The sequence below is a fragment of the Mustela nivalis genome, assembly GCF_964662115.1.
Source record: "Mustela nivalis genome assembly, chromosome: 4".
In the NCBI taxonomy this organism is placed as follows: domain Eukaryota; kingdom Metazoa; phylum Chordata; class Mammalia; order Carnivora; family Mustelidae; genus Mustela; species Mustela nivalis.
Window position 1 is genome coordinate 12,347,698 of NC_139023.1, and position 24,398 is coordinate 12,372,095.

A 24,398-nucleotide genomic window follows, 5' to 3' on the forward strand; every position below is an offset into this window, starting at 1 on the left:
AACAGGGGGGTCCACACCCCTAAGCCTCTTTTTGTTCAAGGTTGACTGCATATGCATTCAGTGCTATAAATTTTCTCCTATTCACTGCATCCCACAAATTTTGATAAGTTGTATTTTTTATTTTCATTTAGTTAAAAATATTTTAAAATTTCTCTTGAGAGTTCTCTCAAATGACTGGTATAATTTAGGAGCAAGTTATTTAACCTGCACAGAAGTTGAGATTTCCAGTTATTTTTCTGTTATTGCTTTTTCTAATTTAATTTCATTGTGAGGTGAGAGCCAGCAATGTATGATTTCTATTCTTTTAAATTTGTCAGTGTATTTTGTGGTCCAGAATGTGATCCTTCTTGATGAATATTCCATGTGATCTTGAGAAGAATTTGTATTCTATTGTTGTTGGATGAAGTAGTCTATAGATATCAATTATTCAGTTGATTGATGGTGTTTAGTTCAACTATGTTCTTACTGATTTTTCACCTGCTGGATCTGTCCATTTCTGATATAGACATGTCTCTGTGTATGTCTCCAACTATGGTGACAGATTCATCTATTGCTCCTTGCAGTTCTATTGCGTTTTTGTCTCATGTAGTTTGACGCTGTAGTTAGGTACATACACATTTAGGGCTGTTATGTCCCTTCAAAGACATTCTTCATTTATGTTACAGTGTTGCTATTGTTGTTGTTTAATCTGTAGCATTTCAATTCTTTTGTAGGATTTCTATCTCTCTGCTTACATTTCCCATCTGTTCTTGCATGCTGTCTACTTTGCCCATTAAAGCTGTCGACATATCAATCATAGTTGTTTTAAATTCCTGGTATAGTAATTCCAACATTCCTGCCACGTCTGGTTCTGAGACTTGCTCTGTCTCTGTCTCTTCAAACTGAGGGTTTTCTTTTTTCTTTTTCTTTTTCTTTTTTTCCCCTTTGGTGTGTATTGTAAATTTTCCCTGATATTTGGGCATGACAGATCAGGTAAAAGGAACAACTATAAACAGGCCTTTAGTAATGTGGTGGTAAGGTGTAGGGAGAAGGAGTGTCCTACAGCCTGATGATTAAGTCTACGCTTTTAGTGAGTCTATGCCTCTAGATTATGAACTTCACAAGTGTTTGTCAATTTTTTTACCCCCTGTTCTCAGGATGGAAAAATAATCTGAGGTTGGGTATTTCCCTTTCCCAGGTTAGTTAGGCTCTGCTAATACCCCAGTATGATAGGCTTTGATTAACGAGTTGTCTCCCAAGGCAGGCCTTGTTAGGAAGAATAGAGTGCTCTGGAATATTTCAAAATGTTCCCTTTCCTGTCTCCCCACCAGAAGCCCAGATGGATTTTTCTTCAATATTATTGTGGAGTCTAGCTGAATCTCACAATGCTATGGCCTTCCCTCTATGACTGGGTCCCTCTGGAGTTTTTAAAAATCTCAGAGGTATTCATACCAAATCTCCAGCAATTTGTCAATTACACTTTAGGTTTTTCTTTCCTGACACTGGTTCTGCTCTGATGGTTTCTGCCTTTGACTCTTGACTCAGTCAAGACTTAAGAATACTTACTTAGAGTCTTGACTCACTTATTAACTGAATTCTCTTGTCTATCTTTCCAGTATTTAGGGCAGTTGTTTGCTCTGTGTCCTCTCCTCAGTTATGGACTCCAAAAAAGAGTTGCTGATTTCATAGTCTGTTAAGCTTTATAATTCTTCTTAGGATGGAATGGCAACTTCCAAGCTTCTTACATATGGAATTGCAATATCCGTATAAATAGATAACTCACATATATCCATAAGAAAGAAGATAAATTACCCAATAGCTAGATACATGAACAAAATTCTCAGAAGGAGAAACCCAGAATGAAAATAATTATCCTCACTGGTAATTAGGGAAATTTAAATGTAAATCACAATGAAATACAATTTCATTTACATCAGAATAGTGATATGAGTTATATTAAAATTGGTACCTTGTGAAAATTCATTTGTCAGAAACTTCTGCCTAGTTACAGCTGATGTCAGCTGGGGAAGAAGCCAGTATAAATGGAACTGGCCAAATACAGAGTTAGGATTATCCCAATTTACCACAAAACTGTTTCTTAGATCTACCTTCTAGAAGAAGGTAGGAGTAGGCTATTTTTTTTTTTTTTTCTAAATAGCCGAGTCAAGGAAGTTTGTGATTCCCTGGATGACTCCTGTCTTGAAACAATAGAAATATGAAAGTCATTAATGCTGGTCATACAAGTGTCATCATATTTGTTCTCTAGATTTCACCCAGCCCATGAAAACAAACCAATCAACACTGGGCGTCACACAGAAACCTGGGAAACACTGATCTCCTTAAAAGCTACACCAGAAGGCCCTTATTTTAATTATCACTATTATCATTGTCACCCTCATCATCATCACCATCACTGTTCCTGACAACACCACAACAATCAGAATACTATGCACAGGTAAATGGGATTTTATTTGGGAGATTAAGTCTACAAAACCTAGCAAGTTCTTAGATTATCTTTTAGCTTTTTGTTAACTGCTTGCTTTTCATAATTTAGATTTTTATTTCTGTACACTGTTAAAAAAATGCTATTGTTTCGAAGATCCAAAATTTTGTCAAAATCTTTGGGAAAGTTTCCGGAAGTTAAAAAAAAGAAAAAAAAAAAAGAATCCAATCTCAGCAAAATTTTGCTTACTTTTTTTTTTTAATAAGAACACTACCATTTTTGTTCTCTAGTAATTTAATTAAAATAATATTTTCTAATATGAAAATGTTGTCTTGGAAATGATTTAAAAATGTAAATTTCATTATAGATTTTTACAATAATGTACTTATAATCCAGGCCCTGAATTGGCAGCTGGCAGACTCCAGAGCATCCTCAAAACTTCATAGATTTTCAAATAAATTCCCTCTGTAGGTTCTCTGCTTTTCCACAATTCCAGGGGAAAGTTATTGGTGGAAGCCATTCAACTCATTTGATCATTAATTTCTCTGTTCCTTATTCACAACTCTTTCCCTAATGACTAAGTCCTCTATGAAAAAAAAAAAGTTGATCTTTATAAAATTTGGGGAATTTTGCACTGGAATTCTGTTTTAACAGTCTTCCCTGTATAACAAAATTCAGGTAAATCTAATTCAAATCATCTATAAATTTAGCTCTAATTAATGAAAATTACAGTTATTGTAATGCTTTGTAGTTTAACTGCTAATGCAATATCAGAAGGTAGTTGTAAGAAAATCTAATCTAGGAAATAATACCCGGTATAGACTGTGAGGATAAATTAGTAAAATTGATTCTTTAAAATTATGAATCATGAAGTTACCATTATTTTTATTGACATTATTATTGTGGTTTGATTAAGGGAAATGTTTGATTATGCCAGAAGAGTGACAAGCCCTTACTTGAATTAGATTCAATACAAAAATGAGGCAGTTGTAGTTTAATTAAGTATATGGAGCTGGTTAAATTCATTGAAGATTAATTTTTAACCTGTTTTGTTTGTTAAATGAGTTCATTCTGGAATGCAGATTTCTGTTAAAAAAAAAAAAAAGGCCAAAATTAATCTGCTAAGTGAGAAAGTAAATTGTCTCATGAATGGAAATCTTTTAAATATTTAAAACATCATTTAAATAATTTCAGCTATTATTCAAAAATAATAATCAATTCCTAGTGTCCATGCATCACAGTTACTAGAGGAAGGGTTGAATAAAACATAAACAACTATGATGTTTTAGATATAAAAGTAAATCCTTATTTATAACAGGAAGAAATTCATAATGAAAGGGAACAAAGCATCCGTGCTATTGTTAACAAAATGTATTCTCTACCACTTCCCAGAACTTCTTAAAGGAGCTTCCAAAGAAATATAAACGATAATCTGGTGATTACTTATACAGAAACCATTTCAGCTACTTTAGAGTCATTATTCGGGGCACATAATGTTAAAAGTCCTTCAAATTAATTTGCACATTTCAGAAAGACTAAGCTACCAGACTAAGTTACCACTGACTAATCCAAAACAAATCTGAGACCTCAGTATCACAGTAAACATTTCTACTTATTTGAAAAGATTTATTATCAGATAGTCATTGGGTTCTAAATAGCTATTAATTACCTTAATTGCATACTCCTTTTAAAGAGTGATTCATCTAGTGTAAAAAACACAATACCTGAATGGCTCTTTGCTCTGAGGAAGAGATTAAACAGCAGGATTCTGGTATGAAAGCATACGTGGAATGCATCTGAAATAGGGAGTTTCTTTGAGGAGCTTTGACAAATAATTCTAGTTCTGGGAAACACTAATTAACAAGTCATCAAAGGGGTATGAAGAAGAGGTAGGATTAAGAATAGAGAACAGAGCAGAGAGGGAATAAAACTGGGTGGAGTTGTACAGTTGGGTCATAAGGTATTATTTGTTTTTTTTTTTAAAGAAACTTCTCTACCTAAGTATAAACTGGTTCTAGAGGGATCAAAACAAAAAAATTCTCATATTCATAGGGAATATCTAATGTGCCAAATATATCCCCTGATTATAAACTCCTCTGTTTTACAAGTTTTGTTTTAGGTGATGCAGAATATGAAAGATTGAGGAAACTACTTAAGCTACTTTGAAATTTGAAATCAGATTTTTTTTATTTATTTATTTGAGAGAGAATGAGAGGGAGAGAATGAGCATGAGCAGGTGAGGAAGGGCAGAAGGAGATGAAATAGCAGGCTCCCCACTGAGCAGGGATCCCAATACAGGGCTCCATCCCAGGACCCAAGGATCATGGCCTGAGCTGAAGACAGACTTTTAACTGACTGAGCCACCCAAGTGCCCCTGAAATCAGAATTTTATGAGTGCTTGTTAAAGCTCTTTCTCCAAATCAGCAATTTCATGACATCATGTCTTTTAAAATACAAGTGATAAATAACTAGTGCCCAAACTTTATATAGATTCGACTGAGGGTAACCATAGATCTAATTATAACTCTAGACCACTCCATTTGGGTGATACCAAGTCACTATATTTTCTGATTATTTTTCATCTAATTAATTAGCTTTGATGATGAAACTTACCTCTTAATTTATGTGACTCAAATAATCCATGTTTATTGTAGAAACATTAGAAAATATAGTTAAGAAAAAAGTAAACGAAAAAGAAAACTCTACCTATAATCTTATAACAGCGGTTATGGGATAACTGAGGTTGGCATCATGGTATTTCCTCTCACATTTAATTAAAACTTACAAATGGTTATATTATATATTTGTTTATAAATTTATATGTCTGTATACATAGTATGATTATAGTCAAAATACAATCAGACCACACCTAGTATTTTATAACCTGCTTTAGATAAATAAAAAGAGCAAATCAATTTCTCTTCAGAGAAACCAGGCATCTCTGAAGTGAATCTTGCTCACTGCAATATTCCCAGAAGCTAAAATGGTACTCAACTATGATTTGTTTAGTAAATGAGTATTAGGGTGTACCCTCTTTCTGTTGTTTATGATGTTTAAGGCTTCTATGCTTCATGCTGAAATAAGGACCTATTCATAAATTATATATTATGTTATATGAGTTAGAGGAGAGCCAGGTAAATTTAGAATGTCTATCATCTGATTTGAACCATTTTTTTTCCTTTTATAGGCATGGCATGTCCTCCCGGGGAAGATCTTGGTCAGCATGGGTGGTGATCTTTATTTTTCTTGGAGTGACAGCAATCTTGGGAATAACTATTGGTCTTCTTGTTCATTTTCTAGCAGTCGGTCAGTATTGCCTACTTTTCATTTTCACCTTGCTACTAAATCTTTTATTTTTAGAAGTGGGTAAGAAACATGAATATTAATTTTTTTCATGGGAAATTTCTCATCTATTTACTGTTATTTCAATGTAATAATTCTCTGTTATTTAATACCAAGGTTTATAAATTTTTTTGAATCAAATGCCTCCTTGAGCCACTCTGTAACATATTACCAACTATGAGACTATGGACAAAACTGAAAATTTCAATATTTTGAGGCCAAAATGCATTGTCAATAAAGGAGCTTATGCAATAGGTTAGTAGTTGAATTGTTATATCTTTTGGTAAGTATATCTAAAAATTTGGAAATCCTACTCTTCTTGGCTCAATTCTGGTTATTAAGATATAATTGCTAAATAGCAATGAATAATCCACAAATGTATCATCTTTTTAAAAAATTTAGTTGAATTTAATTAACATACAATGTATTATTAGTTTCAGAGATAGTTTAGTGATTCATCAGTTGCGTATAACACCCAGTACTCATTACATCAAGGGTCTTTCTTAATGTGCATCATTCAGTTACCCCACCCCCCCACCCCCTTCCCCTCCAGCAACCCACAGTTTGTTTCCTATAGTTAAGAGACTGTTATGACTTTTCTCTCTCTGTTTTTGTCTTATTTTCTCTTCCCTTCTCCTATGTTCATCTGTTTTATTTCTTAAATTATACATATGAATGAAATCATATCATATTTATCTTTCTCTGACTTACTTCTTTTGCTGAGCATAATACCCTCTAGTTCCATCCATGTCATTGCAAATGGCAAGATTTCATTCTTTTTTTGATGGCTGAAATATCTGTATCTATATCTATATCAATATATCTCACCTCTTATTTATGCATTCATTTGTCCACGGACATCTGAGTGCTTTCCATTATTTTGGCTATCATGGACATTGCCGCTATAAATTTTGGGGAGCATGTGCCCCTATGAACCACTATGTTTGTATCCTTTGGATGAATACCTAAAAATCGTGCAATTGTTGGGTCATAGGGTAGCTCTATTTTCAACTTTTTGAGAAATCTTCATACTGTCTTCCAGAGTGGCTGCACCAGTTTGCATTTCCACCAACAGTGAAAGAGGGTTCCCCCTTCTCTGCATCCTCGCCAACATCCGTTGTTTCCTGAATTGTTAATTATAGCTGTTCTGACTAGTGTGAGGCAGTATCTCATTGTAATTTTATTTGTATTTCTCTGATGCCAATTGATGCTGAGCCTTTGTTCATGTGTCTGTTGGCCATTTGTATGTCTTCTTTGGAGAAATGCCTGTTAATGTCTTCTACCCATTTCTTGACTGGATTTTTTGTTTTTGGGGTATTGAGTTTGATAAATTCTTTAAAGATTTTGGATACTAGCCCTTTATCTGATAAGACACTTGCAAACATCTCCCATTCTATGGGTTGCCTTTTAGTTTTGGTGACTATTTCCTTTGCTGTGCAAAAGCTTTTTATCTCGATGAGGTCCCAATAGGTCATTTTTGCTTTTATTTCCATTGCCTTTGAAGACATCTCTAACAAGAACTTGCTGCAGCTGGGGTAAAAGAGGCTGCTCTCCTATAGGATTTTGTTGGATTCCTGTCTCATATTTAGGTCTTTCATCCACAAAAATGTCTCATCTAACGATAGATAGTAGAAGTGACTATATGTTTTTATAAATTTGATATTATCTTAAAAATCTTTGTTAACACCACATTCAGAAATCTTGGTATTCCAAATTATTTCTACCTTTTAGAAAAATAAAACTTTAAGTTTGTGAAGCTATTTAATATTTTCAAAGAAATTTGACATCCATAATTCCACTTGATCCTCATGATAATTCTTTGAGCTAGGGAGGGTAAGTTTTACTACTATCACTGTTTTCACATGCAAAAAATCAAGATTGAGAAAAGAAAAGTGTTTATTATTATAGGCTTTTAAGTGTCATAGATGAACATAAACCCAGACCTTAACATTCAAGTGTATTATTCTACTTTATCATAAGTTTTTCTGTTTTATTTCTCTGAAATATATTACCCTATACAATAATGAAGCATAGGATGCATTTTCCTAATACAAATTCCAGCTTTTTCTTCAACCCGGCCTCTCCTTTGTTTTCCCTAACCATCTTTTTTTTTTTTTTTCTTTTAAAGATGTATTTATTTGAGAGAGAGAAAGAGAGTGAGAGAGCACACTGGGGGAAGGACAGAGGAAGAGAGTCTTCGAGAAGACTCTCCACTGAGCACAGAACCCTAGGTAGGGCTTGGTCTCACCACCCATTAGATCATGATCTGAGCCAAAACCAGGAGTTGGGTGCTTAACAAACTGAGCCACCCAAGCACCTTATGTTTTCTCGAACCATCTTGGTTTCAAACTTCAGAACTTGTCCTTCAGATGGGTCAGGTATGCATACCGTCTCTGGCCTGCTATGTTGACCCCTGAACTCTCTGTAGTCTGGATCCTTCTGTCCTCTGTTTGATTCTGCTCATTAAAAAATAACGTTCATTATATAATTTCCCCTTAAGGAAATTTGCTCCAATTTTGCCAAATCAAGCCCTGTGAAGAAGCCCAGTGGCTTAATTAGTTATCCTTCCAAAATATAATTTGTATTTAATGAGTCTCTTCTGGAGAAACAGTGCATTCATGGACTGGAGTGGTGCACAAGGGAGGACGGCAGACATCGTGGCTCAAGCAGGACATGTGTGGGATGAAAATTTGCCCTTGACTTTCTCTATTCTCTACATGGTTAACCACCTACAATTTCAAATACAAGGCTAGATGGGCTTATATTTCCTGTAATTAAGTTAATTGAATTAGGTTCCTTGTGCAATAAAAATACACATTCAAAACTCTTGGAAAGGCCGTCTGGAGTTAGTCTGAAAGATGGATTGGCTCTAGGAATCTGAATTAGAAATGAATACAATCTTTGTTAATACTAAGAACAACTTAAGTTGGATGACACCTAGAATAATCTCTCATTCAAGTGGTATGAAATTAGTTTCTCTCTCTGAATATGTCTATCGTTTTCAAGCCATTATTTTTCACTTTCTACTTCTTGGGTTAACTCAGATTAATATTCCACAAGGCTCATTATTCTAGAAATGACTGGTTCAGCTCTTCCTTAACTATTTTATTTAACAAAACTATTTCGAAAAGCTTACACAGACATTTATAAACAAATGATAAATCCTTCAGATAGTTTATCTAGTAGTTCTAAATCCTGGTTTCCTCTCAGAATCACCTGTGGAGCTCTTCCAAAGAAGTGTCCATTCCCTTAGGTTTTCTGATTCAGTGAAACTGGGGCAGGGCCCGCCCATGTATGCCTTTTAGAAGCTCTGTAGTTATTCTAATAAATAGATAGTGTTGCAACCCATAGGTCTAAAGTGATATTTTATAAAGGTGGTAAAATATATTTCTATCTTAAAATATAGATTTTATTATAAACCTTGGGATAAGATATGGAAAGATTACTATCTAAATACTGATCATTGCTATGTCTATAAAATTATGATTTTAATTATGATGTGATTTTATACTATTATTATGATTTAATTATGATTATGATTTTATAGGCCGCAGTGTAGGGTACAGATAGATTCCCATTCAATTTATCTAAGTAATTGTATTATTCAGCTCAAGCTGCCATAACAGAATACCACAGACTAGGTGTCTTAAAACAACAAATATTTGTTTTCTCACAGTTTTGAGGGCTGGAGGTCCAAGATCAGAATGTCAGCAGGGTTAATATAGCTTCACATGCCCTTTTTTTCTGTGGTATATGGGGTTGGGGGGTAATTTTCAGGAGAGAGAAAGAAGGATCATTCTCTTATATCTCCTCTTATAAGGCTATTGGTTTCTGATTTAACCTAATGATCTGATTTATGATCTGATTTAACCTTAGTTACCTTGCTAAAGGCCTTATCTCTAAATATAGCCACATAGGGGGTTAAGGCTTCAACATATAAATTCTAGGGGACAATTCAGATTATAAAAATAAGCAAGGGAAAATAAACTAAAATATTGCACCTCAAATCAATCTGATTTTCCAGTAATATAACTACACATATCTAAACATCATGGTTTCTTTAAATATGGGCATGATATGTATGACTTTTGACAAATTAATCTGCCTACCTGGGACATCTGGGTGGTTCACTTGGTTAAGGATCTGCCTTCAGCTCAGGTCATGATCTCAGGGTCCTGAGATAGAGTCCTACATCAGGGTCCTTGGAGCCTGCTTCTCCCTCTCCCTCTGCTCCTCCCCCCACTTGTGCAAGTGCACACACTCTCTCTCTCTCTCACACACACAGACACATGCACACATATATTCTCTCTCCCTCAAATAAATTAATAATATCTTTATGATAAAATAAAATAGTTTCCTAAAAAAAAAAAAAAAAAGAAAGAAAGAAAGAAAAAGAAATCTGCCTCTCTGTAAATACCCAAGTTCAGCGTACCGGATGTAACACAAAATTAACAGATTCTAGTTGTTTGCTCTTCTATTTGAGGATAGACTTCATAGATCAAAAGCATGAAATGCTAAGAAAGAGGCTCTTGGAGTTTATTTTTGCAATGTAGTCTTTGGGATTAATGAAAAAATGTCCAGGAGGCTAACGTGATATACCAACATGCACACCCAATTGGTGGGAGGATTTAAAGTAGCTCCTCTAAGTCGGTATGCATTATTCTTTCAGAAAGACCTTAGGTAACTTCTTAGAACCTAGCATTTGATTTTTATATATACCTCTTGCCATGAGGAAAAATATAGGAGACCATTGAAAGATAAGAAACTAGTTTTTATTTTATTTTATCTTTTTTTAAAAATTTTATTATGTTATTTTAGTCAGCATACAGTACATCATTAGTTTTTGATGCAGTGTTCCAAGAGTCATTGTTTACATATAACACCCAGTGCTCCATGCAATATGTGCCCTCCTTAATACCCATCACTGGGCCAACCCATTGCCCACCCCCTTCCCTTCTAAAACCCTTAGTTTGTTTCTCAGAGTCCACAGTCTCTCATATCTTAGATTGAAATGATATTCCTGACTTCCAGGATAATGAATTATTTCAGCTCAGAGATCATATTTTTTAAACCCTATTATTAACATTCCTTAGAGATTATGTGGTACTATTTTTTTTTTTTTAAGATTTTATTTTACAGAGAGAGAGAGTGTGAGAGAACACAAGCAGGGGGAACAGCAAACAGAAGGAGAAGGAAAAAGCAGACTCCCCACTGAGCCGGGAGCGGGGCTCCATCTCAGAACCCTGGGATCAGGACCCAAGCCAAAGGCAGCCATTTACCTGACTGAGCCATCCAGGTCCCCTGGTACTTTTTAAAATGGATCAAAAGTACTGTTGTTCTCAAAATATATGAATGGCTAATTGCTTAACCAAAACAGGATACTATTTTATATTAGTTCCAATTTTTATTTTTAATTTTTTAATTTTTTTATTTTAATTCAGTTCAGTTAATCAGAGGTACAAGTCTGTGATTCATCAGTCATACCTAGTGCTCATTATATGACCTGCCCTCCTTAATGTCCATCACCCAGTTACCCCATCCTCCTACCTCCCTCCCCTCCAGCAACTCTCAGTTTGTTTCCTATGATTGAGAGTCTCTTATGCTTTGTCTCCCTCTCTGGTTTCATTTTGTTTTATTTTTTCCTCTCTTCCCCTAAGATCATTTGTTTTGTTTCTTAAATTCCACATATCAGTGAAATCATATGATAATTGTCTTTCTCTGATTGACTTATTTTGCTTAGGATAATACCCTCTAGTTCCATTCACATCTTTGCAAATGACTTTTTCCTATTTTTAGAAGTACATGCATGATGTCGAAGAACTACCTCTAGGCTTGTCCTGTTTTACATTGCAGTAGCCAAATATATTAGATAAAGCCATTTACATTCAGGGAGCAGACAGAATGGAGAATGTGAGACCTTGTGATGCTCACCAAACACCAGCCACCATATACTGGAGGGAAGTAGAAGGGCAGTGGGAATTCCTCAAGGAATGACTACAAGGAATAGAAAGCAGGCTGATAGACAATGAGGCAGAAGAAAAATAATAAGACGGTATAGATCATCCAGAGAGTGAAGGCGAATGTTTGTAGTATTTCCTTATCAGAATATTTCCATATCAGAAGTGCTTAGAAAGAGTAACTGGGTAATCACTATTATGAGAATTTAGATTGCATATGAAAAATGGGTTTCCTCTCTAGTGCACACTCAGGTGGATGGTTAGTGATTGCCTGGATTGCTGTTTTAAGGTGGATCCTGAGGATATTCCTGGCTTTAATAGGGCAGTAACATCTATTATCATATGAAGAAAGGAGGAGTATCACTTCATGAAAGCTGGGGGTTGCCATTTCTAGAAGGAGTGGATATTCACTACCTTTCATTGCTTTCCACTTTCTTTCTCCCTCCCTCTGATTATTTAAAAATCTGGGTCAAATGTTAATTTCGAGACAAAGCTATGGAGGGATTTGAGGGTATTTGTTATTTTAAAATTCTTTGAGTATTTTTTTGTTTCATAGGAAGGATTTTCTATTACCAAGGTGATTTTCATATTTCTGGAGTTACATACAATGATAGTTGTGAAAATGGAGCTTCACAAGCCAGCACTGATCTGAGCAAAAATATAGAGACTAAGGTAAGTCAGAGATTTCTTTTAATAATTTCATAATAAATTTGATCGAAACTGATATGGTGGCCACTTTGTTTCTCTCTCTTGACAGATGTTGGAGGCTTTTCAAAATTCGAGTATATATAAAGAATATATCAACTCTCAGGTCATCAAAATTTTGTAAGTGCAAATTCCATCAGGATCATAAGGAAGGGAAGGTAGATGATATGTAACATCAGCCATGGTTTTAAATAAAAACAATAGAAAAAATAGAAAGAGAGAGAGATGGAAAGAAAGAAAGAAAAAAAGAAGGAAAGAAAGAAATGAAGAAAAGAAAGAAAGACCCATAAATTAAAATGTCATTGCAGTTAACAAATTTCTGTGCAGAATAGGAACTGTTCTGGTCAAATGTGTAATCCTGCCACTTCCAGTCGGCAACGAGAGAAGAATTAGGCACAGAGGAGTCAGCTGCCAGAGACTGGGAGCAGGGGACCACAGTCGTAAAGGACTGCGCCAGGAGCAACTCCACAGTCTCACTTTTATTGGATAGAAACAATAGCCAACAGAAGGACCGATGAAGGTCAAACGTTAGTCACGTCTTGCAGGCCAGCAAGGAGGGGGATAAAGTTAGTAGTTAAACAAGCACATTCAAAGGGCTCATCTAACTAACAAGGGGTGCTTCTGGGAAGAGAAAGGAGCGGGAACCCATAAAGGAAGCAGGCGGTTTTCGTTCCACCCTGAGCTGAGCGGGCGTTCCCGGCTGCCGGGCTTCATGGTCCTACATAGTCCTTCTCCCCGAAGACCTGTTGCCAGCATATGTATTTCTTAAGGCCCTATCTAAATGTGCTTGGTAACTAGTAAAATCCTCCAGGGGTTACAGTTTAAGTAACAAATTGTTCCGAGGGGCAGCAGCATAATCCCCACACTTGAAGGGTAATTGTAAGGCTATTGGTAGCAGCCAGTCCTAACTGACTGCTATGATGAAAGATCATTTTAACTCGGTGAAAAAAAGAGTCTCATCTGATTGCTTTGCTACGAACCTACTAGCTTCCTCTTCTCCCATTCACATCCATCTGGCCATACCTTTCCTAAAATAATCTTCTTTTGGTCTCTTTAGTAATCACTATCATTATAATGACTGTGAAGCAAAGTGAATTTTAGTGTCATTTAAGATAAAATTTGTCTAAATAGGACTTTGAAGTATGCTTGAGGATGCTGATGGCCAAGAGGGATTCAGGGAGGAGGGTATCATGGAGCACAGGGGATGAGTGATAAAGCAAGAGAATGCTTATAATTTGGTAATTGCCAATATCCATTCTGGGGAAATTCGGAACTTCCAAAACAAAACAAAAAATTCCAGCTGGCCAGAAAACCAATCAACTAACCTACTTACAAGCGAAAACTTTCTATTGAAAATAGAAGTTGTGGGTATTTTAAAAAATTGTGACTTGTTTTGAAGGTCTTCCCAAATGAATTACTCTCCTTTTCTAACTAATAAAAAGAATGTAATGAATATATAGATAGTGGATATTCTCTTTATGCTTTAGAGTTACCTTTCTGAGATTTCTCATTGTACAGCTATATTGGCATAGAGATGTATAAGAAATAATAGGGAGAAGCTTAGTACCGGCTCCTGAATATATGTTAGGAGTTATCTTTCAAATGGTTCCTGGTTCTGCATTTATCTCTTTTTCTAAAGTTATTAGAAAATATCTCCACAAGGACATGGTTTTTACTGTTTTAATAAAATCTTAAATCAATCATTTGTTGACCAATACTCCTTTTCTCACATGTGTTCAAAATACTCTGATTTCTAGTTTGTAATTCACATATCCCATGACCAATTCCTGTGAACCAGTCAGAAGATTTTTAGAGACCCTTACCCTTTATACATACTGAGACAATATCTGTGTATTGTTCTTTAGAATATGTAAAGGAAATATGACAAAATATAGGAAATTCAATGTATTCACAAAATGTTTACAAAAATCAAGAAACAGCAAACTAGAAGATTTCTGTTTTTTCTAGTCCTGATTCCAATGGCTCAAGTGTACAGTTCCAGCTGACATTCAAATTTCCTCCAGCAAAGAGGGATAGCATGAAGACTGAAATTGAAGCTATCTTCCATCAGATATTGAAAGACAACATGGCATTCTGGAATGCAGTCCCTACTTCCATGAGACTCATAGGTATTTCATTTATTTCCATTATTTTCTGTTACTTGGGTTTGGGGGCTCTTTGAAAAAAAAAGTGCTAGGAAAAAAATGAACCAGAAGTTTCAGGAATTTGCTTTGGGAAGAAAAATATACTTCTTAAATTCTGGTACTCCTACCAATGAGTTGGCATGAAAGGGGCAGCGCTATAAACATATCTGAAGACTGATAAGAAGGAGGGCTAAAGTGTGGGCATATACTTGAGCTTGGAAGGTTTCATGTTTTTGTATGAAAAAGGAAGTGAAGGACTCTAATTGAAGCATTATTCCTCCCCTCTACTCTTGTCAGGATCTCATTATAGGGAACAGATTTAGGACTTGATCATTTAGTGTGGAGATGGATGCGTAAGACGTACGTTGGAGATAGGGAGTTCTCACTGCTACTTGTGAAAGAATGGGAATGATAACTAACAGAAAAAAAATTGTCTGGAATAATTTCCTAGAAAACAAGGGAACAAAATTATTTCGCCCCAGTACATGTAGGAAGTGAAGTCTGTAAAGATCTTGAAGATCCTGCAAAGCTCTTGAACCTCTCATTTGGATTGTTAAAGGCCTGTTAGGTAATAAGCATGTATTTCAGAGCTCAGTTTTGTAGTTTTCTAGACTGAGAGTTGATCCTAGTGTACTTGAAGTCTATCAAGGCTGATAACTTCCAGTTATAACTCCTTTGCCTCACAATCCTTGTCACCAGTGGACCAAGTGAATTCGAGCTAGAGCTTCTCAAAAGAACAACACAATTGCTCTGTGGGTAGCTGTTGGGAAGGAAGGCTGCCCCTCAATGCCCTAGGGGTTTAGTCATCACTTGTTGGTGGGTCTTCTTGTAGTTCCCTGCTCTTTCTTTTTGTCTCTAAAGTCTTTTCCTAGGGGCACCTGGGTGATTCAGTCAGTTAAGAATCTGATCTTGGTTTTGGCTTAGGTCATGGTCTCAGGGTTGTGAGATCAAGTCCTTCATGAGGCTCCATGTTCAGCAGGGAGTTAGCTTGAGATCCTCCTCCTCTCCTTCTGCCCCTCCCCCTTCTTACACTGTCTCTCTCCCTCTCTAATAAATGAGTAAATCTTTTAAAAAATATAATAATAAAAATAAAGAATTAAGTCTCTTCCTAATAGAAAAGATACTTGAATTTAAGTTAAATTCACAAAATTTCATAATTCAGTCACAGATATGAGATGACTCTAAAGAGGAGAGGCCCAATGGAATAAAATTTTAATTAGAATTTTTCTTTTTATAGATAACTCTGAGCATTTTCAGAGAGATGAGAATTATCATAAGGAAAAAAATCCAAAGGTAATTAATTCCCAGTCCCTCTTTAAGTGAGAATGTCAGCTTCTCACCTCAGTAAATATTTTGCTACAACTATAACAAAATTGAGAGCTCTGCTTTATATTTCCTTTCCCCTGTCCTATACTACTTGGTAGATATGTGTAGAGATGGTCAAAATATAAAAAGTAGGAGGGAGAAGGGTTGTTAACTGCTATGTGAACTAGTCTGAATAGTTAAAGGTTGAGTATGATTGGGCTAGGAAGGTAGCATGTATGTTCTTAGATTAAAGATAATTGCTTGATTATATTTTATTAATTATATGTTTCTTTTAATTTCAGAAATCAGCAAGGCTAATGTTGAAATACTTACCAACAACTGTAAGTTTAGAAACTATGATATATTTAACATTCACAAATATTTCACTATCATTATTCTAAAAAGTGTCTTGAAATATATCATTAAGTAGTCCATTAAGTAATCTTTATAAATTATTGGATATACCAGATATATATCTGGAATTTCTTTTGAAAAACACTGGCCTTTGAATTTTAACATTTGGAGTTGTCCAAAGGATGAAATGAGAACTGATTTCAAAGAATGTAATCATGAGTGAAAAATATAATATCTGAGTAAGTTAAAATAAAAAAGACTGAAGGGAAAAAAGACAACTTAGGATAAGAAAATATAAAAGTAGGCTATATCAAATACATTTATTATAAGATAAAAAATAGTTCTGAAATCTTTTAAATGAATTCTTTTTAGAGTATCATGTTGCACACAAGATACATCCATGCATTCACTCACTCAATGGTGTATCTATTATCTACATGGGACTTTATAGATAGTGCTTCATATGCTGTACGAGATACAGACATAATGAAATAAAATCTCCACCTTCAAGAAATTTGCGTCTAGTGGGAGAGATGAGAATTATAGCAAATAGATAAAATAAAAGTTATCAAAAGATGCTCAAGAGAGAAAAAAGTATAAGTAAAAGTCACCCAAACCAAGATGGAGTCAGCTACCATGATCCCAGTACATTCTGGAAAAGACAGCATTGCTTAATAGCTGCTGGACAATTACTGAAGGGTTTCAAGTAATACTTTAAGATGTATTTCTTGTCAAGAATAATCAAAGAGGGGCACCTGCATGGCTCAGTGGGGCACCTGGGTGGCTCAGTGTGTTAAGCCTCTGCCTTCAGCTCAGATCATGATCTCAGGGTCCTGGGATCAAGTCCTATATCAGGCTCTCTGCTCAGTGGGAAGCCTGCTTCTCCCTCTCTCTGCCTGCCTCTTTGGCTACTTGTGATCTCTCTCTCTGTCAAATAAACAAATACAATTAAAAAAAAAAAAGATTCTCTTTAAAAATAAAGGAGTAATCAAAGATAGCTGCTCCTATGTAAATAAATCCTTTCTTTAGGTTGTGGAAGATCATCCAACAGTATCATACCAGGCAACCGAATTGTGAATGGGGAAAACGCCCTGGTTGGGGCATGGCCATGGCAAGCCAGCATGCAATGGAAAGGTCAACATTATTGCGGGGCATCTCTGATCAGCAGCCGGTGGCTATTATCTGCAGCTCACTGCTTTGCTAAGTAAGTGCAAAATTCTGACTAACTGTAGGATTCTGGGTACGCGGGACATTTGGGTGCAAAATTCTGACTAACTGTAGGATTCTGGGTATGCGGGACATTTGGGTCATCTGTGGGGACTGACCTAAATGTGTGAACATTCACCAAAGGCAAATGAAATGTATAATTACCTGCATACCTGAAGGGCAGCAGAAGCATTTAAATTTGTCAAAGAGGAGGGGCGCATGGGTGGCACAGGTGGTTGAGCAGCCAACTCTTGATTTCTGCTCAGGTTGTGATCTCAGGGTGGGGTGGGAGCTTGTATCAAGCGCCACACTCAGCACAGAGTCTACTTAAATTTCTCTCTCCCTCTCCTTCTACCCACCCCCACGCTTGTGCACATTCACTCTCTCTCTCTAAAATAAATAAATAAAGCTTTAAAAAATAATAATTTGTCAAAGAGGAAAAGGTGAATAGAAGTAACTCACATTTTGAGAATAGCTACTTGGACCTGACATTCAGTGCTTTATTGACATTTACATTTTATTTAATTGTAACAATAATTCTGTATGGAAGCTATAATTTAATCTATTTAAAGGTGAGGAAACTAGGTCTGAATGAAATGGTGATGTAACCTGGCAAAGTTCATACAGTTATTAAATTAACAGAAATTGAATGTAATGCCAGGTATGTCTGATTTCAGTTACTACATGCTTATTTGCCTTATCCTCCAGGTGTTCACTACCTAACTGAAAATATTTAAATGTGATATATTCAAGGCATTAATCAGCATAGTGTAGTAGCTGCCACACTTACAACAAGACAATACGTTCTGTGAAAATTTGATGAAGAAGGTGAGCATATCCAGCTGAGGGATGAAGATGTAAGATTAACCTGGACCCTATAGATAAAAGATTTGATTGATGGGGTAGGTAGATGGGAAAGAGCAATACGCCTTTTGGATCTGGAAAACCACCTTCTTCAGATGCGTTGAGGTGGAACAACCCAGGTTGTATTCCGTAGACAGCAAACAAAAAGAACAATTTGAAGTAAAGAAGGTTTGTTAAAAGAAACATTAGAAAATACATCCTGGAAAATTTGTTGTATTGATTGGGCACATTTCTAATTGACCAGTTTATTACTTCCTGAGAAAGTCTCTATAAAGCATGGTTGCAGGATCTGTCTCTGAAGCAATTTTTAAAAAGTAGTCGATACACAGAAGACCACCCAGGGGACTTGTTCAAAGTATGGGTCCTTCAGCATCATGCCAGATCTCTTTTTTTTTTTTTTAAGATTTTATTTATGTATTTGACAGACAGAGATCACAAGTAGGCAGAGAGGCAGGCAGAGAGAGAGGGGGAAAGCCGGCTTCCTGCTGAGCAGAGAGCCCGATGTGGGGCTCCATTCCAGGACCCTGGGATCATGACCTGAGCTGAAGGCAGAGGCTTTAACCCACTGAGCCACCCAGGCACCCCACACCAGATCTCTTAAATATAAATCTCAGGAGGTGGAGCCTGAATTGATTCTAAGGGAGCAGAGTTTAAGAATCACATCGAGGGTACCTGAGTGGCTCAGTGGGTTAAGCCTCTGCCTTCAGCTCAGGTCATGATCTCAGATCCTGGGATCGAGTTCCTCCCCTCTCTCTCTCTGCCTGCTTCTCTGCCTACTTGTGATCTCTCTCTGTCAAATAAATAAATAAAATCTTTAAAAAAAAAAAAAAAAGAATCACATTGAGTGTGGGCAGTCACTGAAAGTTTCAGAACGGGAGAAGGATTGAAACCACTACAAGTTTTTGAAAATTAAAAACAAAAACAGCAACTGACATTTTGAGGGAAGGTGAGAAAAATTAAACAGGTCTTAAATTGAGAAAGAGTTTCAGTGAAGAACTGGAGAAATAATCAGAAAATTTAAATTAGAAGCCAAAATGCACTTAGTAATAGGGTGACTGGGTAAGAACAAATGACAATTTTTTATGTACAAAGATGTCCAGAGCCTGCCACAGGCTCTTGGAACCCGGGGTGTTTGACAATAAGAGTGATTCTGGGCCCCGCCCACTGAAGCTGCTCATGTGACTCCTACCCAAGTCAAATGCTCAGAAACGGGGTGGGGTTTTAGTAGCAGAAGACATCCCTCACTCTAGCTAGGAGGATTTGCAGAAATCTGACAGATCTAATAGTCCTTAGCACTGTTTTATTTGCCATATCTTTGTGTCAAAGGCATCCTTAAAAATAAAAATATGGTACTTTCTTGTGTTGGCTGGGAGCCTCGTGCTTTATAGTTATGAGGTAATAACCACTATGGACACTGTTATTGCTCAAAAACTGCATGTACTTTAATTAAATTGTGTCTTTCAGGAAAAATAATTCAGATGATTGGACCGTCAATTTTGGAACAGTAGTAAATAAACCATATATGACACAGAAAGTCCAAAACATTATTTTTCACGAAAACTATAGCAGCCCTGGGGTTTATAATGATATTGCCCTTGTGCAGCTTGCGGAAGAAATCTCTTTTACAAAGTATGTTCGTAGGATTTGCCTTCCTGAAGCCAAAATGAAGCTTTCAGAAAATGCCAGTGTTGTAGTTACAGGATGGGGAACACTTTATATGAATGGTAAGTTTTTCTGTAAAAAAGTAATAGCTTCATGGGAATCATCATTTAAACAGTCAATTAATCAATCACTCTCTCATGCAATTAATCAGTCAGTAAATATATCAAAAAGAAAACCAAGGCGTGGGACCAAATTGTCTTCAATTTCTAAAATATGAATAAGATTTGGAAGAGTTGGGGGCACCTGAGTGGCTCAGTGGATTAAAGCCCCTGCCTTCGGCTCAGGTCATGATCCCAGGTTCCTGGGATCGAGCCCGCATCGGGCTCTCTGCTCTGCAGAGAGCCTGCTTCCTCCCCTCTCTCTCTCTCTGCCTGCCTCTCTGTCTACTTGTGATTTCTCTCTGTCAAATAAATAAAATCTTAAAAAAAAAAAAAAAAAGAATTGGAAGAGTTGGAATTATGTGTGAGATAGCCAGTGGCAGTAAACACCAGAAAGGGACCAGGCCTGGCGCTTGCTGACCAAAACAATCTGCTTTATCTATATATGTTCCTTGTCTCCATAATCAAAGTTAAGATCTCCATAATACACAGAACTTATTGCCTTTAGGTCCCCTTCCAGTAAAACTTCAGCAAGCCTCTTTGAAGATTATTGACAATGAAGTCTGTAACGCTCCGCATGCATTATCGGGCACAGTGACAGATAAAATGCTATGTGCTGGATTTATGTCAGGAAAAGCTGACGCTTGTCAGGTATGTATAGACACATCAAATCATTTTCTCCCAAAGTACTAATTAAATGGAAGTTTTTGTCAACACAAAATTTTTGTGCATGTGAATGATTTCCATAGAGTAGATTAGATTGATCCACACAATGGATATTTACTGATCCCAGTTACGTATCCGACACCAGGCTAGATGCTGGGGATGCGCTGGTCAACAAAATCCCTGCTCTCATGGAGTTTTCAGTCTAGGAGTCCATACCAAGGACAGTATTGCCTGGGAATAAAATAAAGTTGTCCCTATTTTCTGGGAAATCTGCACAATAGAACGCTACCTCTTCCTTATCCAAGATGCAGCAGGAGGTCTAGTATGTGCACACTTCTCCCATTCCTCATGCTTCATGATGCATCATTTTCTCCATAGTCAAGGCTGAACTCCTATAAAGTCTGCTCTGTCCAATCCAACCTATGGCAGTTATAGGCAATATATTTTAGTTTATAGTTACTCTGGGTTTTGAATAAACCCAAGTTCTACAGTTCCGAGCCCAAAAGAGGATAAACTATTTTCAGTGCCCAGGGGCTTTTGATAAATCCAGAGAAACAGTAAAAGGAAATTCTTTGATGGGGCAAGAAACATGTCTTCTTATCTTCTTCTAGAATGACTCTGGTGGACCACTAGCTTACCCGGACTCTAGAAATATCTGGCACCTTGTTGGAATAGTAAGCTGGGGTGATGGATGCGCTGAAAAGAATAAGCCAGGTGTTTACACACGAGTGACTGCTTATCGTGATTGGATTACTTCCAAGACTGGACTCTGAAAGAAAAGTAACTTTGGAATGGAATATAAAGACAACTGCAGGGTATTCTTATCTGCTGCTTTAAGTCTTTCTCTTTGATTGTTGATACAAATTCTTTTCTTACATTCAAATACATAAAGGTCTTTATAAATTTTATTTTATCTAAAACACTATCCATTCATTTAATTATCTATTCAGATAATATAGGAAACAGCAAGGAAAAAAAAGAAAAGATGGCCAAAATATTTTTATTAATAGCCTTGTTCTTTTTTTGGAATTTTTAAATTTAAATTCAATTAGCTAAATCATAGTCTAGTTCTGATTTATCTTACCTTTATATTCAGAATTTACCTTAATTTATTTTTCAAAATTTAAAGAAATACATATTTTGTTAGTATGAGAACATATATGCTGGGTCTACCAAATAAATTATTTTTCATTCTTTAAATTATTATTTTGTCAGATAAATTAATAGACATTCATTTTTATTTATACGTGAGATATGATCTTGGAGTGGAGAAGGAATATGAACTAGAGCATTTCTCAATTTATAGTAAAGGAAAGTAAAGACTAGAGAGGAAAAATTATTTGCTTAAATTCACTCTTCAGTTGTGACCCTCATGTGAACTTCCCCTGGTAGACTTTAGATCCAAAATTAGTCGGGAATACAAAAATAATTTTTAGGTTGCAATTATTTATATGACATTTTATTCATGTCATCTTTTTGATATTTGTTTGTCTTCACTTATAGCAAAAACAATGTGAGGTCTTCAAGGGCAGGGAACTGTGTGACAGCTATTGTAATAAGTCTCTTAACAGTGCATGTACAAATAAATGTATGGAGGGCTGACTTGTAGCCCCTGCAAATTATTTACCCTTTGTAATTTCCTAAAATAAAAAAAAGGTAACTAATATTTTCAAAAGCAGCTAAAATAAACTTGAAAAAAAATTCCTTCCTTCAGTTGTTCTGATGTTACTCTTTCATTCTTTCTTTATTATAAAATATGATTCAAGTGATATGCATGATGTCAAGCCAATCCATAGCCAATGGGACACGATGGTGTTTTCTCTCCCCACTTCTTTCTCAGGAAGGTCACACATATTTATTGAGCACCTAAAGTGTTCCAGGAATATCAGGTATAGACACAGTATCTTCTTTCAAATATGCTGCATTCAGTGGACAAAGATGGGCAATAAACATGTACATTAGAGGATTCTGGGTTGTGATAAATGTAATGAAGAAAACAAAAACAGGATAGGAAATAGTGGGGAAGATGAGGGGTGCCTGAGACTGGACAGTCTGAACAACTTTTCCAAGACAGTAGCATTTGAACTTTACCTGAAGAGGCAAAACATATAAAACACCTGGGAGAAAGAGAAATCCTAAAGGAGCAAGCATAAGTCCTCCAGAGAAGTAAATGAGGTGGCCATGTGGGCGGAAGGAAGGCAAACATGGCTGAAGCCCGGCGGGGAAGTAAGGATGGTGGAATATATGAAGACATGGCTGGGGATCAAGTCAAATAAGACTTTGTAAAGACCTTGGATTTTATTTTAACTGCAGTGGGGGCCCCTTGAGTTTTCTAAGCAGAGGTGTGAATGAGATGACCTAATATCACACTTTGAGAAGATCGCTTTAACTTTGGTGAGGAGAATGGACTGGAGTTGGAGTGAAGGTTCATAATGAAAAGCACAAAGAAAGATTAGAAATCTATTACACTTGTCCTGGCAAGAAACGAATGCATATTCACCCTTTTCCTTGGGTCAGGAGCTTAACTAGAATAACAGAAGGAATCCTTTTATAAGCCAATTGGATTTATCAAAGTAGCAGGAAAAAAAAGACATATGCTTTTTTAGTTTAATTCCATTGCTAAGAGATGTAAGAGGTATTACTAGCTATCTCTTCGTCTTATAGATACTTAATTCAGAAGCCAGATATCTGTGGACTTATTTCTTTCCTCCCCAGCATTGTGAGCATGGTGTCTTAGTCAGTTTAGGTTACTAAAAAATTACCATAGCCTTAGTGCCTTAAACAACATACATTTATTTCTTACAGTTCTGGGGTTAGGAAGTCCAAGATTAAGGTGCCAACAGATCTGGTGTCTGATGTAAGAGCTGCATTTCCAAAAACCATAATATCAGCGATTAGAGTTTCAACATATGAATTTTGAGGAGGCACAGACAGTCGGTCCATAGACCATAGATCTCAGTCTGTACGGGGGAAAATCAGTTGAAACTAAGTGAACCCTAGCACTGATTGGGTAGGGTTAGGGTTTTCATCTTTTTTTTCTTTAAATTTTTTTAAAAGATTTTATTTGTTTATTTGACAGAGAGAGATCACAAGTAGAGGGAGGAGCAGGCAGAGAGAGATGGGGAAACAGGCTCCCTGCTGAGCAGAGAGCCCGATGCAGGACTCAATCCCAGGACCCTGAGATCACGACCTGAGCCAAAAGCAGAGGCTTAACCCACTGAGCCACCCAGATACTCAGGGTTTTCATCTTTTATCTAGCCTCAAATTAACCAGCTAGCTTCAGCTTTAATAAAGAGCTATTAATAATGACTTCCTTTTTCAAAGATTGTATTTATTTATTTGCTATTTATTTATCTATTTATTTATTTATTTATTTTAACATTTGTTTATTTGAGAGAGAGAAAGAGTGTGTGAGCGTTTGTGAATGGGGGCAGGGGCAGAGAGAGAGAGAGATTGAATCTCAAGCAGACTCCACATTGAGCATGGATCCCAGACTTGGGGCTCGATCCCACAACCCATGAGATCATGAACTGAGTTGAAACCACGAGTTGGAAACTTAACTGACTGACCCACCCAGGTGTGCCAAGGATTGTATTTATAGTAGAAATATCTCCAAACTTTCAGCAGATGAAAATTAGAAAACTTTCATATTGATGCATTTAGGAAACACTTT

The 24,398-nt window shown here is 36.3% G+C and overlaps 1 protein-coding gene across 1 annotated transcript; it reads left to right on the forward strand.

Annotated features, from left to right (window-relative positions):
• Positions 1-2,384: 2,384 nt before the first annotated feature.
• On the forward strand, positions 2,385-21,498 carry LOC309862490 (transmembrane protease serine 11B-like; the record flags this gene model as incomplete). The annotated part of the gene is made up of 10 exons (XM_082726378.1): positions 2,385-2,434; positions 5,610-5,728; positions 12,278-12,393; positions 12,479-12,546; positions 14,395-14,555; positions 16,178-16,216; positions 17,259-17,433; positions 19,764-20,023; positions 20,568-20,710; positions 21,337-21,498. Exons 1-10 carry the CDS (start codon positions 2,427-2,429, stop codon positions 21,496-21,498), a joined length of 1,251 nt encoding a protein of 416 aa, XP_082582504.1. The 5' UTR covers positions 2,385-2,426.
• Between the last annotated feature and the right edge of the window lie 2,900 nt (positions 21,499-24,398).